Source organism: Esox lucius, chromosome 7 (assembly GCF_011004845.1).
Source record: "Esox lucius isolate fEsoLuc1 chromosome 7, fEsoLuc1.pri, whole genome shotgun sequence".
Classification (NCBI taxonomy): Eukaryota; Metazoa; Chordata; class Actinopteri; order Esociformes; family Esocidae; genus Esox; species Esox lucius.
The window spans coordinates 31,576,512-31,601,932 of record NC_047575.1 but is presented as its reverse complement, the minus strand read 5'-3'; the positions used below and the strand labels follow the sequence as shown (position 1 = coordinate 31,601,932).

Below are 25,421 nucleotides of genomic sequence, written 5' to 3'. Positions count from 1 at the left end.
CCCATGTTTTCTCCAGGTAAGCAACACACACGTACCCGACCATCCACATGATGTAAAAGGAAATGTGATTCATCAGACCAGGCTTCACATTGCTCCATGGTCCAGTCCTGATGTTCACATGCCTATTGTAGGTGCTTTCAGAAGTGGACAGGGGTCAGCATGGGCACCCTGACTGGTCTGCGGCTACGCAGCCCCAAACGCAACAATCTGCACTGAACTGTGTGTTCTGACATCTTTCTGTCAGTACCAGCATTAACTCTTTCAGCAATTTGAGGTACAGTAGTTCGTCTGTTGGATTGGACCACACGAGTCAGTCTTCGCTCCCCACGTACATCAATGAGACTTGGTCGTCCATGACCCTGTCGCCGGTTCACCACTTTTCCTTCCTTGGACCACTTTTGATAGGTACTGACCACTGCAGACCAGGAACACCCCACAAGGTCTGCAGTTTTGGAGATGCTCTTACCCAGTTGTCTAACCATCACAATTTGGCCTGTCAAAGATGATCTGATCCTTACGCTTGCCCATTTTTCCTGCATCTAACATATCAACTCTGAGGACAGAATGTTCACTTGCTGTATAATATATCCCACCCACTGACAGGTGCCATGATAACGAGATTATCAATGTTATTCACTTCACCTGTCAGTGGTCATAATGTTATGGCCGATGGGTGTACATCATAAATTGAACAAGAGGAACCCATGGTTGCTGAGTGTTTGCGCAAGGTTTGAAGAGTCTGAGTATCGATAAAGCATTGAAACTGGCACCAGCGGGCTCATCTTAATGACAGTTATTGACATGTCTCAGGCCTAACGACCTGATTAAGGCCCGAGACCTTGTAAAAACAATCTGAGACTATGGAAATCTTAGGGTGCCCAAACTTTTGCAAATGCTCCAATTATGTTTTTTTTTTATAAATAGTGACTCTGCCTGTTATGTTTTCTGGAAATATGTTTTTCCCCATGTCCTAAGAAAATCATCAAAACATGTTACTTGTCAAGGGTGCCCCAGCTGATGCATACAACTGTTTATTTTCTCCAGTTTTTTTTGCATTATTTCCCTCCATCCATTCTGCCTTTAACAAGATGTCTAGTCCCAGCACCACAGCATGGTCATCATAGTGCTCCCACCATATTTCACTGAAGAGGTTGTCTGTTGAGGCATGTGCGGTGGTAGCTTAACACCACACAATGTCCATGTAGTTTGGGCAAAAAAGCACTCTTGGTCTCATCTGACCAAACAAACCTGACATAACCCTTCCCCACATTGCGTGGGTCACTCTCATGCTTTCAGTTGGTACTTGAGTAATAGCTTCTGTCTGGCCACACTCCGGTACAGGCCGGTTTTATGCAGAGCTCTTGATATGATTGATTGGTGCACCCTTACTCCACTCCCACTAAACCCTGTAGCTCCAAAGTGATTCTTGACCTGTCTGTGGCATCTCTCCTCTTTCCTTCCTGTTAGAGCACTGAGTTTTGAGGGACAGCTTTATCTTGGCAGTGGCTTGTTGGTTTTGATGCAGCTCCCACTTCCTGATTATTGATCCAACCATGCTCACTGGGATTTCCAAACACTTGGATAATAGGGTAATCGTGTTCTCATTATGGAAATTTGTTTCACTGTGTAAACTGTGCAAGCAAGAAACATATTGCCTAATTTTATTTAAATAGTTCCACACATAAAACCAATATCACCATACAATTATTGATTTTGAGTATCAGTGTTAAATGTTAAATAAAATACACTGTGTATGGAAAGGCCCTTAAATAAAAGGTAACATTATGTACTGTAATTTAACAGTTGATCTCAAATCCAAGTGGTTGAGTATACAGAGTAATGTAACTTCTCTCTTTTAATTACTGTCCCTTATTTCTTTTTGTGTAATTTATCCCTATCTTAATCAAATCTCCTCAGAACATAGGTCATATTTAGGGCCCAGTGTTTTGGTGGTTTTCCCATTTGACTTGCTAAGTTGATTGCAACTCATGCAAATCATGACTTTGCGTTGCAGCACATGTATCTTTTATAATACATGGTGTTTCGAAAATAGACTGTATACAATCAAGACTAGGATCAGCAATCCCTCAGCATCCCTCAGTAGCAGTGCTGATTTATGTTCAGCCTCCCCCTGACCACGTCCATGCATTGATTATTATCTAAAAAGCAGAATCAAGACCATAATAAGCACTCGCTTTCTTATTATGGGCCCAGCTATTGTAATAATAATTTAAAAAAAAGATAATAAAGAGGATCAACAGCTCTACAGTCTGCAAACTAGGCCAGTGTTGCTGCACTGCACCGAAGAAAGCTGCAAAATCACTGCGTATTGATTTCACAGATCATCAAGTGTTCTTGCCTGTTAAACAGAAACAAACTGTGCATTGAACAAATGTCTCTGGTAGATGTTTTCTCCATAGCCTCAGATTGAGTGGATGTTAAACGTGAGTACTTAAAAAGGTTACAGGAAATGTTGTGGTTTCTGAGTTTGTCCAATTTCAAATCGGTCCAAATTCCATCGTAAATATCTGTACACAACATGGTATAATATAGATACATGTATATATCCGCATTGTACTGAGTGACAATATATGCAATAAATATACATTTATGTCAAAATGTACCAGCTGAACAGAACCACAAAAGTAATAGTTAATGGTTATTAAAGAATATTTTGGAACAAATACACAATGATGATAAAAATATTGTGATATTAATGGCTGAGAATTATTTGAGCTCATTTAGGTAAAAATCCCATAGACAACACTGCATCACTAAGTAAAAATGTTTCTTGAAGAGGCATTACAGTTGTGCTAATAAGTTTGCATACCCTGGCAGAAATTTTGAAATTTTGGCATTATTTTTGAAAACATGACTGATCATACAAAAAACTGTATTTTATTTAAGGATATTGATCATATGGAGCCATTTATTATCACATAGTTGTTTGGCTCCTTTTTAAATCATAATGACAACAGAAATCACCCAAATGGCCTGGACCAAAAGTTTACATACCCTTGAATGTTTGGCCTTGTTATAGACACACAAGGTGACACACACAGGTGAAAATGGCAATTAAAGGTGAATTTCCCACACCTGTGGCTTTTTAAATTGCAATTAGTGTCTGTGTATAAATAGCCAATGAGTTTGTTAGCTCTCACGTGCATGCACTGAGCAGGCTAGATACTGACCCATGGGGAGCAGAAAATAACTGTCAAAAGACCTGCTTAACAAGGTAATGGAACTTTATAAAGATGGAAAAGGATATAAAAAGATATTCAAAGCCTTGCAAATGCCAGTCAGTACTGCGCAATCACTTATTAGGAAGTGGAAAATTCAGGGATCTCTTGATAACAAGCCACGGTCAGGTAGACCAAGAAAGATTTGTTTGAGATACAAAAAAAAAACACAGGTAACCTCAGGAGAAATACAGGCTACTCAGGAAAAAGACGGTGTGGTTGTTTCAAGGAGCACAATATGACGATACTTGAAAAAAAATTAGCATGGTCGAGCTGCCAAAAAGAAGCCTTTACTGCGCCAGTGCCACAAAAATGCCCGGTTACAATATGACCGAAAACACATTGAGACGCCCCACAGCTTCTGGCACACTGTAATTTGGAGTGAGGAGACCAAAATAGAGCTTTATGGTCACAACCATAGTGAACAGAATACCATCCCCACTGTGATGCATGGTGGTGCATCACTGATGTTTTTGGGGGGTGTGAGCTCTATAGACACAGGGAATTTTGGGAAAATTGATGACAAGATGAATGCAGCATGTAATCAGAAAATACTGGCAGACAATTTGCATTCTCCTGCACGAAAGCTACGCATGGGATGGTTTTGGACTTTCCAGCATGTCAATGACCCTAAGCACAAGGCAAAGTTGACCCTCCAGTGGTTATAGCAGAAAAAGGTGAAGGTTCTGGAGTGGCCATCACAGTCTCCTGATCTTAATATCATCCAGCCACTCTGGGGAGATCTCAAACGTGCAGTTCATGCAAGATGACCAAAGAGTTTGCATGACCTGGACGCATTTTTCCAAGACAAATGGCCAGCTATTGCAACTATTACAAAAGACTGCAAGCTGACATTGATGCTAAATGGGGCAATACACAGTATTGAGAACTAAGGGTATGCAGAATTTTGAACTGGGGTCAGTTTTTTTGTTTTATGATTGTGCCATTCTGTTATGACCTACAGTTGAATGTGACTCCCATGTGTTTCCCTGCTCAATCATGTTTTCTTCACAAATGGTACATATATTACCAATTCTCCAAGGGTATGCAAACATTTGGGCACAACTGTATGTAGAGTTTTTGCATTGTAATATAAGAAAATATAATATATCCAGTTCATTATCACAGATTTTCATGAATTACACACAAATTGCCTGTTTGAAATGTGGGACACTCACATGAGATAGGCTTTGTGTACAGGACAAAATTAATTACTGTTGGATAAGGGTTAAGATTAGAGTTAAGTTTGAAGGCTATGGTGAGCATAACGCTAGCCCATTTGCAGTGCAAGCTTAAATTTTTCTCTGGTTGAAATGCAAGTTGAGCGTACCAACCACATGCCTTTCTTCTAACACCTGAAGAAAATAGTTGTGTACATGAAAAAGGCCTTTTTTATGCATGTCATATTTTCGAATACACAATTTTTATCTATTTAAAAAAAAAATATGTGACGCTGTGCTCAATATATTTATGTAGTAATAGTGGAATGATTGTGTTTCACAACATTTAAGCACCAGAAATGATTTATGGTGCATACAAAAGTGCATCTTAATGAATCCGTATCTGAAGCTGAATCTCTACTGGTCAATAGGGGAGCACTGGCTTCTTTTGTCAAATGGAACATATTCACACACTCTCCTCCATCAGCACCCCTTAAGAGATGCATTTCCAGGATTTTTGGCCACTAGCTGTCAAAGTCGCATCATCTAGCAAAAATGGGTTCCTGCCAATTCTGTACTTTGCCATGCATGTGCCAATACTTGCTTCATTTCAAAATGTGAGGTTTTAATGCGAGGTTTTGTTACTTGCAAAAGCCCTGGAATGCATATTAAAGTGACAGTTAGAATTTGCACTTTGAGTTATCCATAGAGAGTTTTGTTTGGACACAATCTTATACCAGTGTAAGGTGCTAACACTTGTCAGATTAGACTGACCACTTAAGAAATAAGTGAATATGACCCATGTAAAAACATTACGGCTTATCTTACACTTTCACAAGTTGTAGTGTTATTAAGAAATGTTGTGAGAGATTAACTAACTTGAATATAGATGTAAAAAAACTAAAAAACAAATTCCAATCAAACCTAGTTGAGTAGTTACTTGTGGCAGCTAAACGGGAAGAAAAACAGGCTCTTCCCCTAAATAATTACATCTTTTGTATTTTATTTACTCCTTTCAAAATATGTTAAAACTGAACAATAGATAGAATTGCACAAACAACTGAAATATCACAATTTACAATGCTGAAAGAAAGAACAATTTTTTGTGGTTTGTCAATGTCAGAACAAGAAATAGATTGAATTAGAATTACATGAAAAACAAACACGATAACAGCCTATTTGGCCCTAGAGTAATTCCAGTCCTTCTGTTTCAGTGAGGTGTTTGTTTCGTTCACCTCATAAACTTAGCTCTTTATGGCTAAGACTCTTGGGGCTAAGATGACTATGTCAGTTGGTGGAAACTGAGATAAATAAAAGGGAAACAGACATACCACACAGGAAAGGTCTATTTTTGAGTCCCCTAAAACAAACATGTAAGAACCATACATTAATGAGAGGGGAAAGAAAACAAATCAAAACAAAAAAAGTGCCAATGTTGTTATGTTGTTAACACTCCTAAAGAAAAATGTGTATGTTACATAATACTTTTCAATGGTTTGACATTATGTAGCAGGGCCCATACACTCTGTGCATCCATTTGTCTTTCCAGTGACACATGAAACAAGCACACTTTGCCCTTATGAAGCCAGAAAGTCTGCACTGCATCAAAAGCTGAGCAGAAACTGGAGGATGATGGCCAGAAGTAGACAACTGTAGGTGTGTACATGCGTGCCCATCGAGCCACTGTTCCCATCCTGCACTGCTCCAGGTCCTGGCATGGCAAAGCGGGAGTGAGAAAGGGAGGGGACAGAACACCTGGATTAGTAAAAATCTTCAAATCTAAAGATAACAATTTATTCACTGTTCTAATACCATCTCATTGGCGCTCGACAATATACCCAGGTACATTGTGTGGTAGCACAATATATACAACTACAATCCCTCTCAGTAACCTGCAGGTATCAGTAATGTTAACCATCTACGGGTTAGTGATTTATTATGTTCTGATCATATTGACCTTTTTAATAATTAGTTTTGAGGTTTTAAGTTAGGATTTTATTGGATTCAATACAAACCTGCTTGAATTGCAAAGGTTTCAGAGGTGGTCTTTTCTAATACAGAGGAAGTCAAGTCTAACACAGAGGTTGACCCATCTAAAAGAGAGATTAAATGAAAGAAAGCACTAATAATGGATTGCAGCTCAATCACAAAATTATCTGAGTAATTGACACTAGCGGCACAATGTAAAAATCTACTCAACTGAGTAAACAGAGACAAACTACAGTCTTTGATAGACAGTGAAGGAAAGATCAGTACCCACGCCTCTTTTTCATGGCTGGAAGGATGTCTGTGAGCTTTCAGTCTAAACTGATGCACGATAGCAGTAACCGGGCTAATGGTGTGGGGCCAGGAGCAACAGCGGAGTTGAAGGCTGGTCTAATTAAATTGTTAAAGCACTTAAAGTTTCTTAAAGACTTCAACATTTTTGTGAATTTAGAAAAATAACAGCATATTACACCGTCAATTCATACAAATTACAGTATATGTATCTTTAATCATTAATAACTGTGATATATATTTATATTCTTTAATTAATCTATTTAAAATATAGTAATAATAGTGATGCTGGTAATAACAACTTAAGTAAAACATTAATAATTAATATAAAAGACATTTCAAGTTAGCAGGTTCTGATAAAATGCTATAAATTCCAAGCATGACTAATTTACAGTTATTTTGAAAGATGTGATTTAAACCCTATGGAATAGTCCCGCTTTGTATTATTGGTAACTATGATAATTCCGTTTGGTCAACAGTAATAACAAGGTACTGGATTATCATGTTTTGCAGGATAATAATTAGGTATAGAACTTTTTGTCAGCAGTATGAAAACAACAATGTACTGTACCTTCATTTTCCCACTAGTATCTAGACAGGGACTGTATTAAAATGATGCTGCCCATAATGTCAAGGTCTAACATTTTATTGACCTAGAGTGGAGCCTGTCAAGTCTGTTTAGAGGCAAAATAATGACAGTATCATTGATTTGCTCTTAACATTAAGGAACATCAACTGAATCGAGGCCAAAGCTAAAGTACTCAAAAAATGCCCATGAAAAGCATCCAGTTATTTGAATACATTTGTTTTATGTGACTTAAAGACAGGGTTTCTAGTACAATTCCAAAGACAACAGACATTTTGCAAAGCTCACCCCAAAACAGTACAAAACATCATGCCTGAATTTTACGTGAATAATGTGTGCATGTTTCTCGTCACATTCATTTTGGGAGATGGCAGAATACTACATTTTCATTCAACACAGTATATCACAATATGTCATTTCAGGACCAGTGTTGTGGGTAACGTGTTTATAGTAATCAGACCTTTTTTTCACTTTTCCCCCCGTTTTTTCCCCCACCCAATTTACAAGTATCCAATTCCAGTGTATGATCTTGTGCCACCGCTACAACAGTCCTGCGGGGTCGGGAGAGTCGTAGATCGCCACAGGCTTCCCCTGGGACTGGTCTGCTATTTTACACCCCCTCCCTTAACCAGGAAGTCAGTCTGGGCCAACATGTCAGAGGAAACCCTCACTCACACTGCCTTATTCCTGCACAGTGTCACAGGATTTCGTAACATCTACACGAAATCCGTATTAGAAATCTGTCACATGCACACGTAAAAGTAATTTATTCGTGTGTAGGACATGATTTTCTTCCTATGGCGAACCTCATACCGTAGGCAACCACTTTTCGTGTACATGACACACATTTTCTGAAGAAGTCAGAGCAAAAACAATATTTTTTAGTTCATTCTTCTGTTACCTCACACGTGGTCTATACTGACACTATCGTTACGCAGCCTGAAATGTATTCCAAATGTGTTCCAAATAAATATCTAGCAGTATTGGTGCACACTGGCTACAGTAAATGCGGGATCAATAGCCAATGTAATGTATTAAATGCATTATAAAGACGTTTGTGTAATACACATGAAAAACTGAAGCTGTTGCTGAAAGAAATTATGAAATCCTTTAATATACATGAAAACTAAATCCATATATGACATGAATCATTAAGAAAATTGTGTCCTGCACACGAAATTAAATGGCTTTAAAGATCCCTAGAAAATTGTGTCCTGTACACGTAAAAAATGCCTTTTATGTGTGCATTTCACGATTTTCTAATACGGAAATTGACACGAAATCCTGTGATACTCTGTTGCTTATTCATAGCCAGGTTAGAGGCACCCACCCTGCCAGAGATTTTGCTGGAAAGAGGTGGCAGAAGGAAATCCCACATTCTGATTACCTCCCCCCAGGAAGATGCTGACCCAAAATGCAGTGCCCAACGGCCACCCCCCAGCCACAATCGGCAGTGGCACGACCAGGGCTCGAACCTGTGGCCATAGTGACGCAGTTAGACTTGAGTAACCTAACGCGTTAGTTATTTAATTTAAATAATAATTGTTTAGTTTAATTGACTAAATTTCCCTCAGCGCAACCCATGTAGCTTCATGTAGCGTTCCTTTTCTCTAGTAGCAAGTGGCAACAAAGGACCATTCTCTGTTGGACAATCAAAGTTGACCCCAAATCATCCTCCATTTCCAGGCAAAGTTAACAGTTATTACTAAGGTACTGCAATATAAATACATAAACAACTGTAAAAACAAAGCAATACCAGAGGTATTACATTGTAATTACAATAGAAGTATGATTTATTGGTATAGATGATACCACCCCCCCCCCCCCCCCCCCCCCCCCAAAAAAAAATATATCAACCTACAGGTTTTGTAATTACCTTTTGTTTTTCCACGTCTAATAACATATACGATCATTCTATTGTAATTACAATGTAATACCTGTGGTAATATGTATTTACATTGCAGTTTCATAGTAGACAGTAGTGGGACAATGCGAACTGAGCGGGAAAATGCGAACTGTTGTGTGCTGGCGTTCGTGGAAAACCGGCTGGATCCCCTGGTGCCAGACTCGTGTGTCACTCCTGCTGGCTTTTCTATCTACCGTCAGGACAGAACTTCGGAGTCAGGTAAACGTAAGGATGGAGGGGTCTGCATTATGCTTAACTTTAGCTGGAGAACGGATGTTGCAGAGCTCTCAACACACTGTTCACCAGACCTCAAGCTACTGACTGTAAAGGCCCTTCTACCTTCCACAGGAATTCAGCCCAGCTATTATTACAGCTGTCTATGTAGCCCCGCAGGCAGATAAAACACGCACATTGGAAGACCTATTTGAAGAAATACATAGACTAGAGGATGCCCACCCTGAGGCAGCTTCTATTGATTTTAATAGAGCAGATATGAGGAACGTTCTACCAAAATACCACCAGCACATTAACTTTCCTACCAGGGGCAACACTTGACCATTGTTATTCACAAATATGAAATGGTTACAAACCCCTCCCCTGCCCTGCATTCAGTAAGCCAACCACACATCAATTTTGCTCCTCCCATCCAATAGACAGTGCCTAAAACAAGATAAACCGGTTTCTCAGACAGTTCAATGCTGGAATGAGGGATCCATTACTGCTCTACAGGACTGCTTTGAAATAACGGATTGGCAGATGTTCTGTTGTGTCCGCCAAGCTTGTTCCTAATCTCAGGACCCTGGGACTTAACACCTCCCTTTGCAATTGGATCCTGGACTTCGTGATGGACAGACCCCAGGTGGTGAGATTGGGCAAACTCGTCTTCTCTGCACTGACCCCAAGCTCCAATGCAGACCGCAAGTACCTCCAGAGGGTGATGAAATCTGTGGAGCGCGTCAATCGGCTGTATGTAGTGAGAATTAAGAAGAAAAATATATACACAGCAAAAATATAGCAAGAAGAAAAAGCAAAAATAGACATAACACTGTACACTAGCAGCAGTTTAAAAAGAGTACTGTAAACATGCAGCCATATTGGTAGTGGTATTGAAATTCTAGATATGGCAAGTATTGGCAATAATATACATAATGTGAACTACCAGTAAGTTTTGAAAGTGTAGGATGGGTATGTTAATAGCATTGGATATTATATTTACATACAAGTACAAGTATTTGTTACACTGCTGATACACTGCAAGTCTGTAATTTTTTATCATAGGTACTCTTTAACTGTGAGTGACAGAATCAAAACAAATCCAGGAAATCACATTGTATGATTTTTAAATAATTAATTTGCATTTTATTGCATGAAATAAGTATTTGATCACCTACCAACCAGTAAGAATTCCGGCTCTCACAGACCTGTTAGTTTTTCCATTGTGGAGAGGTCTGTTTGATTGAGTGTGTGGACAGGTGTCTTTTATACAGGTAACGAGTTCAAACAAGTGCAGTTAATACAGGTAATGAGTGGAGAACATGAGAGCTTAAAGAAAAACTAACAGATCGGCAATGTATCAAATACTTGTTCTCCCCACTGTAGTTGTAGTGTGCTACGCCACCATTCATAAGCATATTACACTCAAATGTATTTATAACATTCAATAATTCTACTAAATCGCTGCAAGTTTATATTATTTTGTATATTACTGCCTTTCTTGCCATATGTATAATGTTCAGTAATACTACACAGATTGCTGCTAGTTTACAGTACTCTTTTTAAATTGCTGCGAGTTTACTGTATTATGTATTTTTGGCTTTATTTTTTTTATCATACTTTTTTTGTTTGGCTGTATTTTTGCTTAAATATTCTCCTTCTTAACTCTCGCTACGTAGTTGTTGGGCGCCATGTCACAAGAATTTCATAGTGTCGAATGACGCTGTGTTGTTCGGGGCATTTGACAAATAAACTTTGTAATAAGTGTCAACTTAACGGAAAGTGTTACCCTATAGTTAGTAGTAAATTAACATCTAGTATAGTGTGGTGGGGTCCAGTCAGTCAGATCCTATATCCAGCTGGTCCTATTTCAAGAGGATAGTGATGATCACAGCAGTGATTTTTATACTTTTACTCATTTCATTAGATTTGGTTCAGGTGATCACCTTATCAGTACCTCATTAAGTAAAATGAGGAATGCCTGTGTTGGAATTTAACAGACACTGGAATGGAATGGCTCCTATACATGTAGAGATGCTGATTTAAGAAAAATTTGGAGTGGTCTCTTAATTTTTTCCAGAGCTGTAGCTGGCTAGCTTAGCTAACTAGCTTTTTAGACTCCTCCATCTAATAAACTACATTTTACTGTATGTGTTAAATAAATATATATAAAGATTGTCTTCTAGTTCTGTAGCCGAGTTTTGTGTCTACCACACTGCTTCCCTACATATGCGCGCTTGCTCTTTTGTCACACGAATGGCCATTAAACCAATGTTCATGGAAAAATACTCCCACTCTTCGAGTGTCATATAGTAATGCTCATGTTGTATTGGTAGTTTTAAAAACATATATTTCGGTTACCTGAATACTATTCGAATAATAACAATTCAAACAAAAAGCTGTTGGAAAGCTGAAATAATATTTCATTACAAACAGAGTTGGGGAGTAACAGATTACAAAAAAACTGTAACTGTAATCCATTATGTTACCAACTAAAATATTGTAAATGTATTACAGATACTTTTGAAAATAATTACTACTTTTGGATTACTTCAATTGAAAAAGAATAGGTGCGCAAAATAATCATGACATGCTGCGTGCTTGTTTTTTTATTTTATGTTTTAAAAACATTGTTATTTGAAACCAAATTACAATTGAGCACCTCCGTTGTGTGTGTGATCATCATGGCCGCAAAGGTGGACGCGCATAACCAGTTTAGTGATTGATGTAGCGCTAGTTTAATTGGTAAAAACAGAGTGTACAGTATCTACGATAATATTTGTCAACCCATTTAAATGTGATTTAGTTAATCTACTGAACGCATCTTTCTCAGAACAATGATAGGTGATACGTTTACCTCGTGTTATATATATTTAAAGTTTCAAGGTTTATTTGTCAAAAGCACCGAACAACACAGCCAAGAAGAGATGCGCTGAACAACTCAGACAGGAAATGTTATTGAAGATTAGGCAACTATTTGTAAGATATCTGTATCTTGAAGCTGCTTTCAAGATAAAACATTATATGGAATTAATCACGATATTTAAGGAGAAAATATGTTTTGGGAAGCACTCTGCCAAAGGATGATGATTTGCATTTGATGCAGCCACCTCAACTCTGCCCATACATGTAGGCCATGTGATTCTTTTTGCTTTGCACCTCAAAATATTGCATCCATTGGTTATCATTGACTGCTGACGACATTGACTTTAAGCTAGTGTATGCAGGTGTATGATCACAGTTTATTTCTTTCATTTGCGTTTTGAAAATCCCTCGCTGGTGGCCCTAATAATCACAGGTTCTGTTTGCGGGGGGTAAAACTTATTTGTGTGCGGATGTTCACGATTGCAAATGTGCATTCGCATGCCTGGGGATTCTGCAACGTTTTGACAATGTTGGTGCTCTAGACCAAAACATCAGACTACTGCAGATTTAGTGTATGTACGAAAAGCTACGGATATCTTGATTTTTATATACAACAATGTCAGTGCCCTGAAAAGGCTAACACATCCTTCAGTTTTTGTTAAGTTCGGATAAACAGACAGATTCTGGAAGAACGAGGGTTATTGGATTAATTGTAACGATTGAATATCTGACAGACCTTTAGGGGCTAATGTAGAGATGTGACCCCAATCATATGAAAGTGGAAAGCAATGGTTTAGAATCCCTTTCCAAAGGCCCTGTACAAACCCATAAGGTAAAATGCTAATTCCGTTATTGGCCAGTTATGTAAACTCTAACATTGATTGATCCCGCAAAAGGTGTTCAACTGGTTATATACTATTCCTATTTGTTTTCCAAGTCTTCTTAATATGAAAGTAATCTAAAAGTAATTTATGTTACGTTACTGATTTTGAGTAATCAAAATGTACATTACTGATTACAAATGTAGACTGGTAACTTGTAACTGTAATTACATTTAAAAACGAACCTACCCAACCCTGATTGCAAATGCATGATGATAAGGATGTGGATTAGTCATGAGCCTGCAAGGCGAAGCCAAGATGGAGCATTATATGATTCTTGGCTCCTCTAAATGAAAATCTGTGGTTCAGCACATTACATTCTGCCTGTCATTTGAATGGCCTATGAGAAGGAAGTTTCAGAGAACCCACTGGCTAACTTTGTTGTTCAATAGAGGAATGTTCCAGCCCTGTGCTTTCTACCAAAGAGATGATCATTATTCTATCGAAAATTGTAATTACATTTTTGAAGGACTATGCCAGGCAATAATTCATAATTGTTCTACTTTCTCATTAAGCATGCCAAAACTTTTTTAGGCAACCCACTGAAGAATTTGGCAGACAAAAACTTAAATGATGAAAAGGGGTGTACAGTTCTTGATAGGAGTGACTGCAGTACAACAAAAGCATGTAACTCATCAAAATATGCAGGAAGATACGTATTTTCTGAGTTTTGAAATATACTGCATTACCTTGTGTTATGGTAAGAATATAGTTCAGCCTGCAACTTAAGTGGTCAATCATTGATTTTACTGTCAAAATTCCAAAGTCCCTAAAAACATTTCTGGGTTCTCTAATTCTTAGATTTCTTGTCCCCTAACTGCCAGCCCAAAAGTTCAAACTTGATAATCAATTAATTTCAACAATTGTCTTCCAACCCACTGTAGATTTAACCTATGTTAGCTTTGGCTAACAACTTTACTAATCTAATCAAAATCATTTAAAATGTAGAATCAGCTGAGTGGGGGCACTCTGTTCCTTTACTTACATGACCTAACCAAATTTTTTGTCTCACAGTAAAGTTCATTAACAAACTGTTTTCAGAGATTGCTGTGTTCACATGTGCAAATCTGTTAGTCTTATCCAAATCGACTCATGGCTGTAACTTTTGGCAAAGGGGACAGATTTAATTTGTACAAAAAAAAACACTTTCAACTTTCAGACTTTTTTTTTGATGATCAGTAGCAAAAACTCTTGATTAAATCCATTTAGATTTCATGTTGTAACACAACAAAATGTGGAAAAGTGGGATGAACTCATTCTGTTAAAATACATTTCTGTTGATTTTAGTTAGCATTGGCTATCTATTACCTGGTGTTTGTAATGTTTTTTATTAGAAATAAATAAATACATGTATCAATACATATATTTATTAGTGCTGTCAAACGTTTAAAACAATTAATCTGTAGTTAATTGCAAAATGTTGTAAACAATGGACATTGCTTGATTTGAAATTAAATAAGTGAAGAAGCTATCTTTTTTTAAGTTGGTCCATGCAAACAGTGTATATCATGGCCCTTAAATCTCTCCCCTCAAAATATCACAATGACTGTCAGAATCTAATAGTATCCCATGTAAATCTAAAGAGAAAGTTTCTGGTTTGTGATCCAATAGTTGTACCATATTCTACCATTGTGCGCTTGATCAAAGAACCAAGTACAATAACAATTATGTTAGGATTCTGTTTAAAACACCCATCATCCCCTCTCTCTTGAAAGCTGCAGGCATGTTATCCAATACTGAATCACACCTATGCTTTCCAAGTACTTTGCTTACTGGGCTAAAATGTGGTTAGAATGGGGTTCAGGTCAGTAGATTTTTTGATAGGTTTTTGGCCACAGCCAAATACGTTTGTCTTTATTAAATGATCTCCAGATATAAGATTACTTAAATATGCATATGCGTAAGGTAGGCAAGGTAGCCAGAGATGTAACTCCACAAACATTATTCAGGATCAGATATGTAATTAATTAATGCTCAGCATTGAAGTTGATAGTTACGCAATTATAATGTGTTTTAGTGGAAATGCAACTGGCATTGAAATTAATGTCTAGTTTAGGTTATCAACAACATAAAATAGCCTAACTTACCATGCTATAAAGCAAAGTTAACAGGTGGATTTGTGCACACACAGCGTCTAGGGATCAGTTTCAGAAAAGGGACAGAGTAGAAGCATGGCTACTCTGCATTGATGTATTGAAAAAATCTAATGTGAAGTGCTCTCGACCACTCCAGTCAAGAGCCAAATAAATGTACCCGTATACTGCTGCAAATTAAAAAGTGACAGCACTCGCTCAAGTCAAGCAGTAATTATGGTTCTCAGGCTAAAATAAAAAAACATTTTTTTAATGGCGACAAAATAATTTATGGCGTTTAGCATTTTTTATTAATCACATGTTTTAACGCATTAACTTTGACAGCCCTAATAAAAATATTTACAAATAAATTAATGTATTACTCAAAATTACTCAATTTATTTATTCCCATGATCATTAATTTCTGTATTTCCTTGTCCTTACGCTAATGAGGGGCTGTCAATCAAAGTATGTCATGGTATCACCTTATTCCAATTGGTTGATCGGTATCAGACCAACTTTACATGCCTTGGTTGAGACTTTGCTAACCTAGTCAAAAATGATCTGAGCTGATTATTTACTTTTTCACGTTGAGGCTCTGACTGACAATTTTTTGATTTAGATGCTGACACAGAGGTTGACCATGTAGTGTTCATCAATGGAGGATCATTGCCTTAATTTTCCGATCTACAATTCCGATTACACAGAGAAGTTAGACCACTGATAATATATAACTGCATTGGCAGGGGCGAAGGTTTAATTTCAAATGTGAGGGGGACAAATCTTTTTTGTAAATCCCCATGGTTTTGGAATGGGATTCTGCTAGAATAAACATGAAAAATACTGCCTTCAGCCATTTCATTTAATATTACTTAGTTATGATATTATACAATCTTTACAAATTGTAGATATATTAATCTCCAAGGGTATGCAAATGTTTTGATAGTCACAATGTGAGCTTGTATGTGGCAGGTTGGCGTGCTGATATACAGGATAAGGCATCATAAGTCAAACATATATCCAATCAATGGCCTTGGCTGGGTCGTATGGTTCAGTAAGGCTTTGGATATCCTACCTAAAACATGTTGGGGAGAGAGAGAGTGGCTGACACATTTTTCTTTGAAGCTGAGTAACACAATTATATCTAATCTCACTTGGTTTGTCTTAAGAGTTCAGAAGCCTTTCTTTTGGGACATATATCCAATTAGCTACCACAGTCGATTATTCCTATGTGTGCACGTGGGTAATTACAATAATAGTGAAGCTTTGCCCCCACAATCTAAATGAAAGCAATTAATACATCTCTGAGGAGGAGGCTCACTGTCAGGTGTAGTGAAAACAAGCACTCATCAATCCACTCTCAAAAGTATTCACCCCCTTCGACTTTGCCATATTTTGTGTTACATGAAAGCAAAAATGATTTAAACAAGAGTTTTGGCCACTTACAAAAACAAAATAGTCCACTTGTATACTGCAAGTACTGTAAGTATTCTCCCCGTTTGCCATGACATGCTGGAATGAGCTGTACGATTAATTTTCTTTTGAAGCAACGTAATTAGTTTATCTGCGTGCCGTTATGCTGTTTCACATTTTGTAGGTGAAATACATGTTGCCGGGAGGTCCCAAAGTTGGTTAGTAAAAATCCTAACAAAAACTACATCAAGAAGATAGGGGAATATTCAAAGCAAATCCAGAATAAGGTTGTTCAGATAAGAAGATAATTCTATGGCTGAGCAGGGAGAAACTCTGTATACTACAACAATAGCCTGGGTCATTCACAAAAGTTGCCTTCATGGGAGAGTGGCAACATTTTTGGCTAGAGTTTACCAGAAGTTGTGTGGGAGACTGAGAGCAAGTGGAAGAAGATTCAATGGTCTGATTAGACCAAAACATTGCTTTTTGAACTGCCAATTTCACGCACTATATTTGGCGCAAGCTGCAGATTCCCTGAGAACACCTACCATGAAGCAGGGTGGCTGCTGAATCATGCTATGCCTCTCAGTGGTAGGGACTGGGAGGGGGGTCAGGGTTGAGTGAAGCATTAATGTAGCAAAATACAAAGTCCTTATCCAATTTGAAAGATTTTGAGCAATTTTGAAAGCAGAATGGGCAAGAATAGCTGTGTCCTGATGTGCATAGTTTGTAGACAGTTATCCAAATAGTCTATTGTGCTGTAATTGTTGCAGCTCTAGCAACTTTGAACTAAAAGGGGGTGAATACTTAAATACTTAGTAAAATATTTTCTGGTTTATATTTTTTAAAAATTAAAGGGTAATTTCATGTTAAAATATTCATGGTCATTCCATGACACATACAGTTTTGGAATTATTTATTGTCATTTTAATGTTTGATGGATAATCTACCTTTGTAAAAGCTTACCAAACACTGGGAAACTATCTAGAACATGCTGACAGGGTGCATAGGTGAACGGTCAAAAGAGACACATACATGCTCTGAATGAGTATTCAGTTGGGAAGTTAGGTGGGAGGAAAATAATATATAAATGCAGACAACACCAGGTTGAAGAACAAGACTTCTGGAACAATATGCCTGGGACAAACAACTCAAAGGTAAAATTGTCTGGCAGCAATAACAGATGTCAGACTTTGCAAAAAAGAAAGAAACATTTGAACAGAAGAACCACATACCAAGCATGGTGCCAAGGGCATTATGGTTTGAGGCTCCTTTACTGCCTAAGGGCTTGACTAGCTTGCCATTATAGAGTGAACCATGAAATCCACATTGTACCAGATAATACTTGAAGAGATTGTAAGGCCATCTGTCAAAAAGCTGAAGATGAACTAAAATTGGATCTTGCAACAGGACAATGATCCAAAATACTTGAGCAAACTCACAACAGAATGGCTCTAAAATAAGAAATGGAGGGTTATGGAATGGCTGACTTATAGCCCAGTTCTTAATCCTATTGAAATGCTGAAAGGTACTTAAATCAGATTGCACATGTACGAAAGCTCTCAAATATACCACAGTCTAAACAGTTCCACAGGGAAGAGTGGGCAAAAAAGTCATCCAGGTCAGTGTTAGGCCCACCCATTAGGAAATTCAGGGTGGTGCCCCGCTTGGGACTGTAAAAAAATGGATTAGGTTAAATGTTCATAAACATCTTATAAATATTGATAGCCAAGGCTGGTTCAGCAGTCTGAGCTACAGCATGGGTCCGAATCTGGCCATAAGCGTTTTCAGCAAATTCTTCTATCTTTCCCCACTGCCTCTATCAATTAAAGTACAATGGCCCTCATTCATGAAACATGCTTAAGATCAAATTTGATCTTAAAATGAACATACAATCATTTCACCGACAGAGCTGGTATTCATCAATATTATCTTTGTCATGTTATGTCATGTAATGTGTGCTATACGGTCAAAACCCATGTCTAGTTGGAGACCGTGTAAACCAACGTCAAAATGTAAGATCATGCTTGATTCTCAAAATATAAGATCATGCTTGATTCGCAATAAGATCATCATTATCACAAAAAACTAAAATCGTAACAGCATCAGTAACAACAACCACACAATTAAAATTATAATAACAGGTAATATAAAATTATTCTCTCCTATAAATAGTAAATTAGCCGTTTCAGGCTATAATTAATGTTGAAATCTGTCAATTACAAGGCTACTGATTACCACATCCGCATAAATTATGGGTGTGTCATATGTAAATAAGGACAGATGCAGGGCGTTCTCGTGTCTACGCCGTTATTCGATTTGCAGTGACATCTAAGCTCATTTCGACTAGACATCAAAGCTCAAGTGTGATTCAGTTTCCCAACGTTTGAATCTGAGATCTTTTCAGAGAAGGTTCCATGAATGAGGGCCATTGACTCTAAATACAGCTATGGAAAAAAGGTGCAGTGGTCTCTTACATTTTTCTGGAGCTGTATATCTTCAAAAGAATATACACTACCGTTCCAATGTTTGGGGTCATTTTGAAATGTTATGTTAGCACCACTGAAAACTGTTTTGCTGATAAAAGAAGCAATAAAACTGGTCTTCTAGACTAGTTCAGTATCTTCAGCAACAGCATTTGTGGATTCAATTACAAGCTCACAAACAAATAACTTTCTTCAACAGTCTATTCTGTTTCTCAGAAATGAAGGCCATTTCTTGCGAGAAATTAACATGAAAATTATAAAATGTGTAGTACAGTGCATACCTTTACAGAACAGTGCATACTGGCTCTAACCAGAACAGAAAGAGGAGTGGGAGGCCCCAGTGCACAACTGAACAAGATGACAAATACATTAGGGTGTCTAGTTTGAAAAAACAGTCGTCAACTGGCAGCTTCATTAAATAGTACGCTCGAAGTCTCAAAATCAACAGTGAACGCTACTCCTGGATGCTGGCCTTATAGGCAGAGTTGCAAAGAATAATCCATAATATAATAATCAGGAAGTGTCTTCAGCATTGGGAAATATACTGTTCATCCAATGTATATATTCAACTATCACCAATAGGCATCCTGTCTTCAAAAGCTCCTCATAGGTAGAAATGCCATCATTGTGGTTCTCTGCAGATTAAATGAGTCATGAGTTCCACCTGCCGCTTTGCGACCACTTTTGGCCACTACATTTCACCTGCAAATAATTAATTGTAATTATTTTTACATACTAGACTTGGGAGGGTACTCCTAGGTTGGTACAGGTGACCTCTACTCCTTAAATCGATTGTATGAATCCAAGTAAACAAACTCCTTTTGACCAACCTGTTTTGTGATAATGTTTAGAGTTTCGAAGTGAATGACTGTTAATTTTGCAGGAATTTATCCACTCCCTCATCCTTAAGCATTTTAGATTGATAGTTTTATTGAAACACGTGAGAAGTGGCACTTGGATGTGCAACAGAACAGCAAAATAAAATGTAGCAAAAGATGGGACTTAATAAAAGATTTAATAAAATCTTCATTAAACAATCTGCAACATTAAATGCCAGACGAGAGCAGGGAATATACCTGTTAATTCTGTAGGACCAGATATGTTAATCAGCTAGCGAACATGGTGACCACTTTGGAAGGACAACAGGTATAATACTCAGTGAAGCTAGGCATTATAGGAAAGCTACGATAACAATACAACTTTATGTTACCAATACCAAACTAGATGAACGCTACCATCGTGATACAGCTATGGAAACAATTAAGAGACCACTGCACCTTTTTCTTTCCTTTCCAAAAAAGTTGAAAAGGAAAGTTTTGAGTGAGGAACAGAAGCGTTCAATTAGCAGTGGTCTCTCAATTTTAACCCTTCTCTTCCTCATTTAAAACCTTCCTTTTGGACTTTTTTGGAAAGGAAAGAGCTGTATATGTAAAGGTTAATTTGTGAAATTTCTTTCCTTCTTAATGTGTTTGAGCCATTCAGTTATGATATGGTAGGGATGCTATACAGAATACCATCATTTTGTCTGTATTGTAGTAGTTCATCATTAGAAAATGTCAATGTCAACTTTCAATAATTCTTAAAGTGTACAGCCCCATTTCCAAAAAAGTTGGGATGTTGCGCATATGCAAATAAAAACAGAACACAATGATGTGTACATTTTTAGCTTTATATTTAATTGAAAATAGTAAAAAGACAATATATCAAATGTTGAAACTGAGAAGTGTTATTATTTTTGGAAAATTACATGCCCATTTTGAATTTGAAAAGTTGGGACAGGGGCATGTTTACCACTGTGTTGCATCGCCTCAATTTTTTTAACAATACTCTATAAGCGTTTGGGAACTGAGGAAACCAGTTGCTGTAGTTTTGAAAGTTAAATGTATTCCCATTCTTGCCTGATAAAGAATTTCAGCTGCTCAACAGTTAGTTTCCTAATGTGCCAAACAGGTGCGGGCAGGTCAGTTTAGCACCCTTACTCTTTAACTACGGAGCCATGCTGTTGTAATACGTGCAGAATGTGGTTTGGCATTGTCTTGCTGAAACTAGCAAGGCCTTCCAGGAAAAAGACCTCATCTGGATGACAGCATATGTTGATCCAAAACCTGTATATATTGTTCAGCATTAATGGTGCCTTCACAGATGTTGTGTGTACTAATGCACCCCCATACAATCACGGAAACAGCCTTTGGAACTGTGCACTGACAACAGGCTGGTTGGTCCCTCTTTAGTCCGGAGGATGTGGCGTTCATGATTCCCAAAAAATCATTTCAGATTTTGGCTCGTCAGACCATGGGACAGTTTTCAACTTCACCTCAGTCCATCTTAAATAGCTCGGGCCCAGACAAGGAGGCGGCGGTTCTGGATCAGGTTTATATATGGTTTCTTCTTTGCATGGTTGAGATTTAACTTACATTTGTGGATGCAGCGACGTACTGTATTTACAGACAATGGTTTTTGGAAGTCCTCCCCACAATGCAGTGCCGCTTGAGGGCCTGAAGATCATGGTAATTCGATATGGGTTTTCTGTTGTCCCTTGCAGATTATTTCCAGATTCTCTGAATCTTTCAATTATATTATGTACCGTAGATGATGAGATCCCCAAACTCTTTGCAATTTAATGTTAAGAAACAATATTCTTAAATAGTTGCACTGTTTGCCCACACAGTCTTTCACAGAGTGGTGAACTCCTCACCATCCTCACTTCTGACAGACACATCCTCCCTGGAATGATATTTTAATACCTATATCTAATTTACCAAATTAGTTGTGCGATATTCCACCAGGTAAATTTGTTTAGCATTACACACCTTTTCCAGTCTTTTTTTGCCTCTGTTCCAACCTTTTTGAAACATGTTGCTGACATCAAATTCAAAGTGGGCATGTATTTTTCAAGAAACAATACAAAGTCTCAGTTTCAACATTTGATATGTTGCCTTTGTACTATTTTGCATTAAATATTGGGTTTAAGTGATTTACACATCATTGCACTCTGTTTTCATTTACATTTTACACAGCATCCCAACTTTTTTGGAAATGGGGTTGTACTGTAGTTGCAAAAAAACATCAAGCGCAATGATGAAACAAGTGCTCATGAGGACCGCCACAGGAAAGGAAGACCCAGAGTTACATGAGCTGAGGTTCATAAGTTCATTAGAGTTACTAGCCTCAGAAATCAGCAATTAACTGCACCTCAGATTGCAGCCCAAGTAAATGCTTCACAAAGATCAAGTAACATACACATCTCAACATCAACAGTTCAGAGGAAACTCTGTGAATCTGGGCTTCGTGGTTAAATTGATGCAAAGAATCAACTTTCAAAAGACACCAGTTAGAAGAAGAAACTTACTTGGACCAAGACACAAAAGCAATTGACATTAGACGGGTGGGAATATGTTGTTTGGTCACAATGACACATCTACTGTGTCATTGTGAGACACAAGTGGTTGAACATCTTTTTATGTGTGGTTACCAATGTGAAGCATGGAGGAGGTATGATGGTGCAGGGGTGCTTTGCAGTTGATTTAATCTAAATATAATTGTATATTGTTATTTGTTTCTTTCTAACCAAAAAGGTTTTTTGGTTACAACTTGAGTCAATATCCATATATGTTATTTTATAGTTTTCATGTCTTCACTAATAATATACAATTTGGAAAATAGTAAAAACAGAGAAATATCCTTGAATGAGAAGGTGTGTCAAAACTTTATGTATGTTACTGTGTGTTATCAATTCAGTCGTGAATCTCCTTGCACCGACTACTAATCCATTTTTAAACAATTTGGAGTTGGTATATTGATATTTTGACATCATATACTACTTTCAGTGAGTGTTTAGGCTATTTCAGACAGGACACGGAATTGTCAGTCTTGGATCCCAGCAACTACACAGCCAAGCTATTGAAGACACTGTGATAGAATAATGACTGCCATGACCCCTATTTGAGAAGCCCTGCTTAAGTAGATATTGCCAGCATGCTAACCTACTGTATGAATGACTAGATATATAATCTAGCTAAAACATTTTTTTTTTTTAACTTCAGAAACCACGTGCCATTGAACAATCAGCTAGTGAATCAACCTACCATAATGCACTAGAACTTCAAAAACACTATGCCAAATAACTTAAAGAATACTCAAGGTTATGAATTTGGATAATAAGCTTCTTTTTAAAATGAGGTATTGTTTTGGTATTGTCTACTGTGATACTAAACATGGAATACATTTTAACTAAAAATGATGGTTACATGACATCAATAATATAGTCACAGTTCAACAACCAGAAAGACACATTGCTTAACAAATGATCACAACAGTTAAGGCACACACATATTCATTTTTAGGACAGATAGATACTTACACAGCAGAAAAAGCACATGCAAAATCAAAATAAATCCATGCCACATGGTGAGGTATTTAGGTGGTTGAAAAAAGAAAAAGAAAACACTGTTAGCAAAACATTAAAAAGGTACTGAAGTTACCATTTCCACAACCATTCAAGTGACTTATTTTCTCATTGTTGAACCAGGAAAATTCTCCTGGGAAATGTCCCTTGTCGGACATACATTTAAACTTGTTATCAATATTATGAAATGGAATTGGAAGCTAATAACTTTTTCATAAGACCACCAAGCAGCCAAGTAACCATTTGACAATCTCATTTTGTCAGGCAGCGCTCTAAAATTATCTCTTTCCATCCAGTGGCAGAAAAGTAGTCCTCCTGTCACCTCTGTATTAGCACTGAGTGCTACTCTAGTGATATTGGCATCTAGTTTGTTGACGATGTGAAAATGGCAATGTATATCATCCGTTGTTAGCATTCTGTTAGTGCATCAGAGAGGTTAGAGTGGAAACGCATGCTCATGCCGAAAACCGGTACTAACCTTGCAATAGTGTTGAGCTAGTGGGCTCAATTATCTCTACACCAGAAGAACAGAACAGAGCAAAATAAATAAAAACAAACAAAAGAAAAACATTACTGGGAATGTTGCGCTAATGTGAACAACATTAATTTAAAGTTGTCATAACAGTTTGTTTAGCTGTGTGGGTGTTACATGGATGTCCTAGTGAGAAGTATTGCTATTCACCTACTGGTAACAATCAAGGTAAAGGAAACACTTGATAAAAAAGGGGAAGAAACTAGTTGTGTCCTCAGATGTGTGGAATTAACATATCATTATGCTTAAGATTATGTATAAAAATGTTGAGCAGGCCCAGTTGCCCATTACTTAAGCTACAATGGCTACAAAAATTATCAGTGACTTTGTAAGATTAATGATTGTTGGGAAATTGTTGATTGTGGCTTCAATGATGAAGACTGTTCCACTTGCTGAAGTCTCACAATATACCACGACTGTCTCAATCACCAGACCTCAACACAACTGAATTTGATGAAGCCATCAATAAAACATAAAATTTACGTTCCTTACACTGGAGTCTAAGGCAAGGCACATTAAAGCCACCCTATGTTTTTTTTTGGCTGGTACCAGTAAATCATTATGACGAAGTTAGCAGTTTTTCTTACTCAAAATTGGTAATGAGTTATTTATAACAAATTAATATAAAATGCATACACTTTAAGTGAACTGTCAGTCATGCACTGCATAGAAATAAAACATGTTGGACATTTTAAGTACACTTAATACAGTTCATGAATATGCATTTATCCATTTTTCAAAAGATATTAATGATTAAGCATGTCATTCTAAATAAATATTACTTGATAAGCTTTTATAACATGTATCATAATGTAGCAATTGTTTAATATATAAAATAGCACAATATAAAAATAATAAAACATAATATATAATAACCACACACAACACATTTATTAATAGTTTATTAACAATGAACTCCTCAAAATTTCCAAATGTTTCATAACTTAATCATTTACTAATAAAAAATTATATATTTCAGGGTTTTTGTGTGGCCTATTAATACTTATATACCGATGCAAAACATTTGTGTTGTTACAGTAGGCTGAGTAATACCAAATTAAATCAGAAAATACTAACCTAAAGCATGTGACATTATGAACATGTGGATTACAGTCAATCTCTGACTAATCTCTTTTAACCCAGAATAAACAATTTCTGTAATTTGCAAGGTTCAGTTCTGGGTCCAAACATGTTAGTAATTGGGAGATCTACAGTAAGTCTCAACCCTGGTTAAATGGAAACTTTATGGCGAAACCGTAAACATTTGCTAATGTTGTTTTTATATTTGTTACAATTGATATGTTATACGTTGTTTTGAGATCTGTATAGCAGATGTTTTGTTGTTTTTTTTGAAAATATTTCATTGATCTCACAAAACATGAATAT

General features: G+C 37.2%; 1 protein-coding gene across 6 annotated transcripts in view; it reads right to left on the bottom strand.

Moving 5' to 3' along the window:
- Nucleotides 1-5,382: 5,382 nt before the first annotated feature.
- The window catches only part of ntm (neurotrimin), a 541,786-nt gene continuing 521,747 nt past the window's right edge, over nucleotides 5,383-25,421 (bottom strand). For 3 of the 6 annotated variants that reach the window (XM_013134541.4, XM_013134544.4, XM_013134540.4), the window contains 3 exons: nucleotides 23,982-24,017; nucleotides 6,415-6,492; nucleotides 5,383-6,110 (listed from right to left, as the gene is read on the bottom strand). In XM_013134541.4, the coding sequence (XP_012989995.1) occupies nucleotides 6,004-6,110; nucleotides 6,415-6,492; nucleotides 23,982-24,017 (221 nt within the window). In that variant the 3' untranslated portion in view covers nucleotides 5,383-6,003. The remainder of the gene's footprint in view (nucleotides 6,111-6,414; nucleotides 6,493-23,981; nucleotides 24,018-25,421) is intronic. The other 3 variants (XM_013134542.4, XM_020047763.3, XM_013134543.4) reach the window with 3 other exon arrangements.